Source organism: Saccoglossus kowalevskii, chromosome 17 (assembly GCF_978046115.1).
Source record: "Saccoglossus kowalevskii chromosome 17, keSacKowa6.1, whole genome shotgun sequence".
In the NCBI taxonomy this organism is placed as follows: domain Eukaryota; kingdom Metazoa; phylum Hemichordata; class Enteropneusta; family Harrimaniidae; genus Saccoglossus; species Saccoglossus kowalevskii.
Window position 1 is genome coordinate 25,292,601 of NC_140657.1, and position 12,380 is coordinate 25,304,980.

At 37.4% G+C, this 12,380-nt stretch overlaps 1 protein-coding gene across 1 annotated transcript; it reads left to right on the forward strand.

Moving 5' to 3' along the window:
• Nucleotides 1–787: 787 nt before the first annotated feature.
• LOC102807677 (uncharacterized) lies at nt 788–4,079 on the forward strand. The gene is made up of 4 exons (XM_006812720.3): nt 788–1,055; nt 1,516–1,723; nt 2,735–2,874; nt 3,130–4,079. The coding sequence occupies exons 1-4, from the start codon at nt 995–997 to the stop codon at nt 3,252–3,254; spliced, it is 534 nt and encodes a 177-aa protein (XP_006812783.2). The 5' UTR covers nt 788–994; the 3' UTR covers nt 3,255–4,079.
• Nucleotides 4,080–12,380: the final 8,301 nt, after the last annotated feature.

Consider the following 12,380-nt stretch of genomic DNA (forward strand, 5'->3'; position numbering starts at 1 on the left):
GCATTGTCATTACCTGTGGATTTTAAAACAATTTCTGAGTGCCTGAAGGCACCTACTGCCAAACCTATTTGGGAAGATGTTTCGAAAACTCAAATTCCGAAATGTCTTAAATCATCAATATATACAAAATGTTTTTTTAAACCAAAACTTTATTGATGTATTTATTGATGAGGCTGCTGAACAACTTTCTATTTTTAATTTCAGTTGCTGACAGCAGCACAAAAAAGACATGAAAGGAAACGACACAAAATTGAGAGAATTAATCGACCATGCTATAATAAAACTTGTTACGAAACAATATCACTATATTATATATATAAAAAAACAGAAAAACAACAACAATACAGATATACATTAAATGGCAGGAGTAAATCTTTGATCTGTGTCGTCACAAAGTATTCCATTTATTAGGCAATTATGGCTGAATTTAAAGCCATCGGGATGAATTTAAAATAAATAAATAAGACGTTATGATAAAATTCCTCCCGTTTTCTACATTGCGAACAATCTTCGTTTACTGATTTTGACAAGTGAATTCACAAATAAATGAAAAATATTTCAAAACGAAATGAATTCAATAATAATTGTATCTTCGTCTGTAAAAAACAAAAGAATTTCCCAATGTCAAGTCTTTATTGTTGTGTAAACACTATTACAATTGTAAGCAGACTTTTAGTGTAGTTTATACTTACGTATGAAAGGTAGTCTATGATGCGCACATACCCGTACTGATGTCAACAACTCTCAAAATAACCTTCTGACCTTGAACAACAGAGGGCGCTATATCAAATCCAGGGAAACTAGTGTACAGCACAGGCCGGAAGGAAGTGAAAATCACTATTTCGACTAAATGCAATTGTGTTAATCATTAACTAGATTTACCTGTGCACATAACTCATCTAAAGCTTTGGCTGAAACTTATGTATGTACAGTAGTTATACGACCAGTGTTCTGTCCTCAATAACATTATCTCGACGGCAAATCTACATTAACAATGGAAACTCTTGGCTTACTACTGTCGTTAACGTTCTGTTGCCTTGCACTCACTGTCACAGGTATGTATTCACGGCGTATGTATTCTTCTGTCTTCAAATTACGTGTTCTTGACCCAACAGTTTTCTAAGATTGTCAGACACTATCGATTATGGCGCAAACATGTACTGTTGCAGTAACAGTACATGAAATGTATAACGGGTATCTCAGGTGCATAGTACCAGTGTGTTATATATTCACTAAAAACATTTGTTTTTATTTGACACAACTGAAATGTAAGATTTAAGTTGTACACGATTTACTGATTTAAAGTGACAAAACATTCAGTAAGAGCCACAACAACTACACTCAGTTAACAATTGTGTTCAGTCTTATTTTTGTAACTGTTCCGCCCGGCATAACACCCCAAACCTTAAATTTGCTTAAATATTTATTATGACATGGGTTTGGTATTACACTACAGTACTGTAACATATTATATAGTGAACAGTCTCATTTAAAATGTATGTTTCCCCACTATAGAGGTAAAAAGCGATTATTGCTACGGTTATTACGACTCCGATGGTAATTATACAGAAGGCTTCTACTGTCCCAAAACGGTTAATTCAAGCTCTGAGGCAGGGTATAATTCCAGCTCTAAAACATACTGCTGTCAGTCAAGTACCGACAAATACTGTTGTGATTATGACGATTGGTTGTCTGATGGAGTATCTGATGTCGTTATTTGCGGGTGAGTTATTATAACATTTTTGAGAGAGATATCCGAATCGCCTGGACCAACGCAATAAAATATGTGATAGTCGTACTTTTTTGAGCAGGAAACCTACGAAAACTCTACCACAGTACAATGCTAGTCTCGAACTTCTAATAGCGCATACGGGTGGTAGTTGGGAATTACATAAATTCTACAATTAGTATTGTTTTGCCCATATATACAGTTGTTGGTGTAATTGCAGGATGCTTGTATGCACGGCATACCTTTACGCTTCGTCATATAACTACTTGACCCCATTGGTACCAGTATACGACGTTAATAGGAGTAGTTGAGCAAGACATTTTACATCCTGCTTGTAGTACACAAATAGCTTTCAATAGTAAATATTACTGTTGACATAGTAACTGTAACTACAGCAACGCAATAACAATTTAAATTAAAATTAAAAAAACTAGTGCCTGAATGGCCGGGGAGGGGGAGAAATAATTGGTCCATCGGAGCATATATTCATTCGCATTTGATTGATAGTTCTGTTAATGGTACTATGACCAATAAGGAACGGCACGTTCAAAGTTGTATGTATTATAATGATCTCACCCTTTTGCTACCACGTCAAATTGAAGATCTGAAAATTTAAATACACACCAGTCTTAAATGTCATAATTATAACTATATAACTAAATGAACTAAATTTCATTATAATGATATGATAGGCAGAATATTTGGTACAATCTGTGCTGCCAGTTTAGTTTTGATCACGAATGTTGATGGTAGTATATCAAACTTTCAACAAGTCATGTGGTAAAAATAAGTGACGTTTTTCAGCCATCTTAATAACCTTCACAAAATAACATTGTATACAAATACAACGAAAAGCTTTTCTAAATTCACACCATTTTCTTGCTTTTGTCTGGTCGTGTCTCCTGGCAACTGAAAAAAGTGCACAATGTTTTTCGGTGCTTGTGTAGTAAGCCTTTGTATGTGAAAATATATTTATATGACACTATTTGGTATATTAATAAACAGGACATCTGTAGACTACATTGGTATTGTGGTTGTGGTTGTTGCTGTACTCATCACTATTGGAGCCATTGCTGGTATAATTGCATGTGTGTGTTGTTGTATCAAAAAGAGAAGTAACAATAGTACACGTGCCCACGTGATTCGTAAGTACAACAAACAAACATCTACTATGATCACCTGACGTGGGCGTGTGATTAATGGTTTCAATAAATCTTTTGGTGGTAGTTACTTTATCTCAAAAATATATTGGAATGGCATTTTTTTAAGTAACGCGTGGCACTTAATAATGCAAATGTTCGCACCGTTTTGGACAATTCGCTCCATAAATGTAAAAATTAGACATTCGTACTTACAACGCTTGTTACATTACATTGACTATATTTGTTACAACTTTACAGATACCCAACCTTATCTACAACCACAAGGCGCACTATGGACTGCAGAATCACCTCCAGTTTATGGGGTACAACCAACGTTCACTGAGCCACCACCACCACCATATGATACATTATACGGCAAATAAGTACCTCCATAAACACACTGGGACAAAACAAGTACATATACCCAAGACGAGTGTCATTTGTGTCTTGTCCCATCATAACACTACAAACAGAAATGGGATAACGCTACAAACAGAAATAAGAAGAAGTAGAAGAAAATGTACTTCATGATTTAGTATTCCCCAAGTTCTAGTTTTTTTTTTTCATTTTTAAAAATTGGAATGATTATATGGCGTGGGATGTAATTGTATTTTTACTGCTTTTAATTTGTTTTTTATTTGTTATTATATACCATTAATGATGATGTTTTTTCCACAACCATCTGTTTCACGGTCAAATTAATTCTACATTGACCGAGGAGAACGATTTCTGCACGTAATCTTTGAATGCTATTGAGTTTGATGCTTAATTTTGATGAACAATGGTCTATGATGATTCAGTGAAATTACAGAATACTTTGTTAGGGACACTCGTGAGATTGTGTCTAGACGTGTTTTTAATCAGTGATTGTGAACTCATTGGAGTGGAACTATTTGGCGGCTTTTATCTAATCAACCATTATCATCATGTATGCTGTTAATTGTATGAAATTATTTCGCAGGTTTCTAGTTATGGCGAGGTATATTTATCATCAAGGTAAATATACCTCACTCACTTTAAGATCATTACGCTACTGAAGTGTTTACGATTGGTTTAATAGTATGGACGTAATGCGTTATGGTACTGTGATTGGCTCATGTAACTTTATAGGGCAAAGTTTATTTAAGAATGTCGCACAGCTCAGACAACCGTCACACCGGAACAACCTTAACAATAAAGCACAAACTCCAGTAAGGATATGACACCCATGAACTTCTATTATGTTGGGGATATACAAAAGCACCAAGACAACGTCCAACTACCCATTCAACGTCATGAATGCTCAGCCTGAATGCCAAAGCGAACAAAATATATATTGCAACTATGACAAGATCGTCAGAAAACACTGTCGCATCCAGAAATTCGGTAGGGCCGCTCCTATTGACGTGACCGTAGGCCACGTCCGCGCACCTTCGGTGGGCTGGGTTTGCCAATTGAATTGTCATCTTTTTGAGGGGGTGCCTAACGCGGCCTTTAATACGCGCGTGGAAAACCTGCTTATCGACACATCTCGACGATTCCGAGGTATACCACCGAATGCATCTTTTCAACGTGTATGTAACGGCGACTGCGGTCCGGTAGCATAGTGGTTTTCGCATCAGACTCATGATCGGTAGACCCAAGTTTAAATCCTACCTTAGGCTGAACATCAAACGGTTGACCCCTACCCTGGGTGAGTGTGCCACAGACTCAATGGGAACGCCAATTCGCACTAGCACTTGCAATTTGCATATACAAAAAACAAAATGACAGGAGAGACAACAGTGACACTCAACGTCCACAAAAAATATTTAAAAAGAAAAAATCGGAAAATGAAATCCTTTTCAAGGCTGTGGGTGCAATTTAAACATTTAAAATACTTTTAAAATACGTTTTCGACAATCATTTTGTCGTATGAAAAAAAAAATCCGGACATCTAAATCATTATAGCGCAAAGTTTAATCAAGTTTGGGAAAAAATCGGAAACTATTGAAGATACTGTTTTTTTTTTTTTTTTACCAGATAGCATATTAGTATGTAACAGTACATATTTAATTCTCCCTGCAATTGGGGTTAGGTAACTTGTAAGAGTTTCGAGGTTAGCTTCCAAGTCGACGGCTCACTCTGAGACAGCATTTACATTTGAGTACAGTATGACCTGCCTTCCACCTATCTGGTATTAGATTTAGGAGACTAGCTTGCGTAAAGCACTTGATATTAACACCCAAGACGGAAACGTTCAGAGATACTGACTTCAATGTTCACCACTCCAGAACAAAAAGCCCAATTATAGGTCGGTGAAAAATTCGTTGCACGGTCGTGACCGGTGAAACATATTGTGGAATTGGGGTCGGTAGTCAGTTGCGTTACACTATTAATTTTTAGAAGCCAGTTATTTGTTTAAATCTTTGTATTGACTACATGTATGTTGAGAACGAAATGTGTGAACAAACTATGAATACGTGTGTATATGTGAGACGAATGTCTCTTAATGTCAAACAGCCAAGAAGGGGGGGGGGGGTAGCTGGTACAGTTTTACGGGAAATAAAAAGGGGCTTTTCACAATTTACAAAAGACGTTTTTACAGTTTATAGTAAAAATTGAATTTTGCAGTGAATTGTGTCATCTAGTCGTTTTACAGTTTCGAAAATGTAATTTCCCTGGATTATTCTTTACGACTTTTTTTATTTGGATATAAATTCTTGTACGTACCGAGAAAAATGACACATTTTTACAGTGTACGAAAAAATATTTGATTGATTACGTTGTACGTCTAGCCTGTGATTACAGAATTCCGGAATTTATTTTTTCAATTTACGTTGTACGAACAAACAAATATTGCAATTACGTTGAAGGAAAATAACCTCTGCCCCCTCTCAGCCAACACTTAGTCTTTTGCAAGAGAAAATTTACTCACCGGTCACTTATTTCTCATATACACGCCTGAATCTTAATATAACATTATTTAACATAGTTAGAAACAAAATGTGCAAATGTATGTGAAAACAAACAGAATTGTGCAGTTCTTTAACATCGCCCAGGATTTCTGATGGTTCGTCCCTTAGTCGTCCATTTTAAATGTATTAATACGTAATTTGTATATAAATGTGACAAGGCTGTGACGCGAAATATAGTTCTTTTTATGAAACGACACTGAACAGGTTTAACCACATGCTATACATTTATGAAAAATGTAATTATAATAGAAATGACATATTACTTTAATTATTTCACAATCTGTTCACCATGAAAACAAAACAAACATTTTTCCATTCAGCATTTGGCGGATTGCTCATGTAAATTTACCGTGAATAGTTTTGTACAGCTGACCGCAGAAGAAAGCGAGACGTGGGAGAGGTCAGAGGTGTTCCACGTTGTGCGTCAATTTGATGTCGTTCTGCACCAAAAAACTTTTGTCAGACTTTCAAAAATTTGGACGTCTTTTGAAGTTGTCTGGTCAGAATTGTGTTGCAGATTAACCACATTTGACTGATTTTGTTGTAAATGTGTCGTTATGTGAAACAATTGCAGCACGTTCGACGCACTCAACTCTGCTGTCTTCGCAGTTTTCCATTGTATTATATTTGTATCTTCTATGTCTTTTAAATAGTGGAACGACGATATTTGTTGTCAGTTGCTAATGTTGGAATATCGTCTGCCGCGAGTAGGAGGAATTCTAAATGTGTTTTGCTGCTTGGTACATTTGTGAAAATCCGGTAATTTGTATTGTGGCGTTTCTCGTTCAAACGGGTTGACGGGTGTATTCTCAGTTTACAGTATGTCAATATGGTTGACCTATTTGAACTATTGTGTTTGAGGCTTATTTGTTTACATTATATTTGCAACAGTTTGTTGCAACTTGTGGCATGGAATACTGCATTCACGTTTGCTGAGTTAGTCATGGGGAAACTGGTTCATCTCAACTAATCGCACAGATAATGTCTTATTTGCAAGTTACTGTAATTTTAAACGTATTAATTCGTTAACTCGTGACAATTGTGACAAGGCTGTGGCGACGAAATGCAGTTCTCTGAATCGATCCTGACCAATTTAAACACGTTTTGAAACGATTACCTCTGTGATTTTAATGGTAATAAGTACTTTAATTAATATATAATTTGCTCTCCTTGGAACGGGATACGAACATTTTTCCTTTTGCATTCGGCGAATTTACCGTATATCTGACCACAGAAGAGAACGAGACACGAGCTAGATCAGGCAGAGGTTTGTCATACTTTACGGTAGTTTTATGTCGTTCAGCAAACATTCTTCACCGACTTTCGAAGATTTCTTGTCATAATTGTGTAGCAGAATGGCCACATTTGATGCAGTGGTTGTAAATTTGTTGTTTTTGTAAAAAAAGTGTTGCATGTCTGGCGCACTCGGTTTGTTGTCTTCACATTTTCTCATTTTGAGAAGTTCCACTTGACAGTGTATTCTGTTGTGCGGCGACGGCATTTTCCCGTCATTTCTTCTGCTCAGAGTTTAGAAATTTCAACTGCTACGAGTGCGCATCTTGCATTTTCAAGATACAATGTTCCAGCTTACTGTCGCATATCCACATTACCTTGATGTATTGGGAATGTACAAATTATTATATCCAGATTTCCATATAGGCGAGAGGGATCACTCGGTCATAGGGCTGTGGGAAATAATTTTGTTGTCAATGGTTTCCTCTGGTTTTCTTTGTTTTGTGGATAGGCGACCTTTGCTGTAGTGATTGCTCTGGATATTAATGAACAGTAACTAAATAAAATGACACAATCACAATTTATTTTATTAATTAAAATACATGTATGTGTCACAATACAATTACTAATGCTGAATAACAAGGTCTTTGCCAAAAATAGTGGTACATGTACATAGCCAACGTCAACTAAGGCAGTTCGCTTCCGGCAGCACGTCAGCCAGTGGCTTTGGCCGTCGCATTGAATCTGTATCACAGTACACTGAATAAAAGCGGGCGTGCATTCATCCGCCCATTGATCATCAGACTGGCGTATCAACAAAAACACTCGCCTTAATTCCAGTCATCACTGGCGATACATTACTGGTCGATGTAGACCGAATAGATAAAACATTTGTTACAGACTGGACGTAATTAGACGCATCTCCATGTTAAAACATCTGGGAGGCGGTAAAACTGTTCATAAGCAGCTTAGCATACCTGGTATTTGAAATGTGATATTTGTAAAAATGAATTTGATTGGGTCTTAACTTTGCCCACGAAAACTGACCGCACAGGCTCAAGGAGAGTGGGGTGAACGTATATAAAACACTGCACGATGGGACGATGCAAATCAGAAGAATTCGAATTGCATCTGACTTCTTGGCACGTTCACGTAAAATCGCCTTTATTTGTCCCCGTTCGGACGAAGTCCGAAAACGGGGACTTGTAATTCGGTCTCCGTCTGTGCGTCCGTGCGTCCGTGCTGAGTCGTATCTCAGAATCCCTTGGACTGATTCCGTTCATGCTTTGCATGTGCCTAGTACTTTATGTGGGACATATGCACATGCAGTGGTTTAGCGATTCGATTCAAAATGGCCGACTGGCAGCCATCTTGTTTTTTGAAAATGTTGTATTTTGGACATGCTTTGTCAGTTCTCATTCAAATTTAGTACATGGATCATACATGTTAGGATACATGTCCGGGACCGACCGTCTGTGAGTTCCTGGGTCTGTCCGTCCGTCCGTGTGTCCGTCCGTCAGTCTGTCCATAGTCATATTTCAGAATCCTGTGGACCAATTCCGTTCATTCTTTGCATGTGCCTAGTACCTTATGTGGTACATATGCACATGCAGTGGTTTAGCGATTCGATTCAAAATGGCCGACTGGCAGCCATCTTGTTTTTTGAAAATGTTGTATTTTGGACATGCTTTGTCAGTTGTCATTCAAACTTGGTACATATATTATACATGTTAGGATACATGTCCATGACGATTTATTTCACAATTGGATCAAAGACGGTCGACTGGCAGGCATCTTTTTTTTTTTTTTATGTGGTATCTTGGACGTGCTCTGTCAGTTTTCATTCAAATTTGGCACATACATGTACTTTATACATGTTAGGATGCATGTCCATGACAATTTGTTTTAAAATCTGGTCAAGGATGGCCGATTGACAGCCATCTGACTTTTTGGCCTTACTACTTCCACAATTTATGTACCATTTTCATTCAAAGATGGCCGAATAACGGCTGTTTTTATTTTTGGCCATATTACTACTACACGGAACACGTGTTTTGATGTAAATAAACAATCTGTTGTATACGCCACTTGGAACTCAAGTTTCAAGGACACGCTCGCGACAACCCCTCCGCTTTAATATGACGAGCTCAAAGAGAACTTTCAAAAATTTAACGGGGACTGTTACAATTTGCTTTCGCTCCTATCAAACTATTCAACTGATCTGGACCACTAAGTAGATACTGGTTCAGACTGGTTCTTTTATATTCACTGCTACTGCTACTGCTAAAAACATCACTGGGCTTATCTGGTTTCTTGGGGTGGTATACCCCGTGATGTGGTATATACCATACTGTGTCCTTCTCTATCTCAGTAGCTGGGATCTTTTTTGCATAAGATTTCTGGATCATATCTTTCATGCTCGTAATGTTATGGTCTCGATACTGTACAATTTCTGCCTAACTTCTTCTGTGAGCCTAAAAGACATCCAAGAGCAACACAACGATTATTGGGAAGTCTTATCTAATCTGTCTTGAATAGTAGGGGAAATACAAAATGCCAATCTTTATTCTGTAAAGTGTTTTCTTGCAAAATCTTCAGAAAGCGGAAGTTTTCCAATGACATCTTGTCATCTGCATGACGCTCATAGAATTAAAGTTCCATCATACTTCTTACTTCTTCAGTAGTCATCTCACGTGCTCTTGTACGATAAGCAAAACGACATGTTTTTGTTGTGACCTTGGCATTATTCACTGGTCGGTCCAGTGATACCCCATCCCAAGTTTGTTCTGGATGCATATGGTTCATTGTCACCAGCAGTGAAAATTTCCTTCGGAATTAGAGCTTCAGGACAGTTGAAACAAATTAACAGTCCCACATCTACCTATCATATGCTAACTGTTTAGCGACTTATTGTAGGTGTGACCAAATAGCTACACTTTCTGGTGCGGCAATCTGTGTTCTCTCAGTAGGAATCTCACTTGGGTAAACACTGAAGGAAGCAGTACACTGATTCCTTCTGATGTGCATGAGTGAACATTGAAACCTGTTGCCACACAAGTTGTTACAAACTTCTTTGCTAACATTGTTGGCAACTCGAGTTTAGAATGTTTGGTTGATACATCAAACTTCTCTAGTAATGATTTAGATATAAAACAGGCATTTTACTGGTTATCCAGTACAGCGTGTGTCTTCATTCGGTGTGCAGGAGGATCATTCTCATGACAAATAAAGACTGGAGTCACCATAGAATGATACTCCTATTCTTCAAACTCTTCAGTATTAATCTACAACGCAGTCTACGCACACGTATCATTGCGAATGCGGGTTACATGCTGGTAAACTCTGATTGCAACCACTGCACAGTCGCCTCGCAATTTGAGGAGACAAAACTGGTGGCGAGGAGCCTCTGGTGTGCCTGCCTTTGCTTCTAGTCATTTCTACTACAACTGTACACTTCCGGTTCTATCTTGCAGTTTAGTCAAGATATCAGCCAATCTCAAAAGTGGGTCCTGCTGACCTACATCTGATCGACCAGTAGTGGAGTCTCTCGAACAACATTGTTCGATCTATTTCTGCTGTTTGCATGTATTCTACTAAACTGTTCTGATCTAGTGACATATTGAGATGGGTGTATACCATAAAATTTATGAACAGACAGATTCTTGTGGAGTAGAGTGCTGTGGAATACTACTTTCGTCAATACATGACCATGTTACAAATGGTACATCTTCACCCAGGAGAGGAACTGACGAATCTCACTGAAGTCGCGTCCGTACGAGATCACGCAAAACGACGTTAGCATAAAATAAATTTGAAACTCTGTTCGTCACAGGGACCTCAGCTGATGCAATAGTCATCTGCAATACCTTCGTGTTTTATACAAAGTGAATGACAAATTGGACTGCTTGAGATAATTGGTCCCATCTCATTAGCAAACCTGATCACTCAAAACATGCACATCCGAGCGCACAATGTCATTGTCAAATTCATCCTATCCTTGTATCCCCAACTGTTGATGACCTGTAACACATTATGTCTGGCACAAATGTATGAACCTGGATAGACTGGTCACTGAGCTAGCAATTGGCACCAACGAATGTTATATTGGTTATCTCATGATAATATCTAATATTCCTTGTTCTATTATGCGAGTGTATTTACTAATTGTGATTGCACGTTTTATTTTCACAACTGTCTATTTTAGGTCAGCATTTTTGCACTTAGGTATTCCGACTCAGTCCAAAATGTTGTGTGTTGTAGGTTTGTTCGGGCGTTTGATATCCAATCTGTTACATACTTCGCAGATAAGTGGGTACACCTACAATACGCATTAGTGTACATTACTCTGTTTTTACTCTGTGTCATTTCTCCCTAGTATACCAAGATGGTTTAGTTAAGCATGCTTGGGATGATTCTATTCTAACTTGTTATTAACATCACACATGATGGGTTACTGACGTCATGTTTTTAATTTTATTGACATACCTGGGCAGATTTAGGATTTACACTAATTGCCTATACAGTGCAGATATATATATATTAAAAAGTGTTGCCACTGCCCATGTATATATTGATTTAATCTGCACCAGACTTTCACTTCATGCACTTTCTTCAAATGGCAAACGTTTTTTCCTGTATAACATCGTAAACTCAAATCATGCTGTTAACATTTCATGCGAGCGATTTACCAATTTACTGAAGTGCTGAGAATTGTTTTTCATACTAATTTGTAAATTTGAGGACACTGCAGATCTTCAAGAGTCCCTCTGTATTTTGTGTATATTATTCTACACTGCTCTGATGTCATCTTTTATTACATCTAGATAAAGTTGAAATCTGAATGTGGATTTGATAACATGGGTATTGTGAATATATATGGATGACTTAATTAGATGAAATACAATTTGTTGAATGTCAAAATGGGGTTATAGCTGATGCTTTCAATGAGTAAATAAGTTGCGAGTTAAAATATTTCTGATATTCAAAACAAGTGTTCAACACAAGTATACATAATGTGACAACTAGTCTCACCACCCACTGTCCACTATATATTTTAACATTCGATCTTATTAGCTAGTCTCTTAAACACGGTCGACCATAACTTTACTATCGTTGCTTTGTCTGAAACATGGTTATGTATCTATTATGATCACTCCCTATTTAATATATTGTACCCCCAATCCTTCATAAAGTATATTATTCAACAGAATATAACGTATGCCTCTGGCAGACACTGGAACCCTCTCCTTTATTTCTTAAAAGTAAGCATAAAATGACATTCAAATCAGAGTTAAAACGTTTTATTTCATAAACACAATTATTTACATTCACAATTTTTGC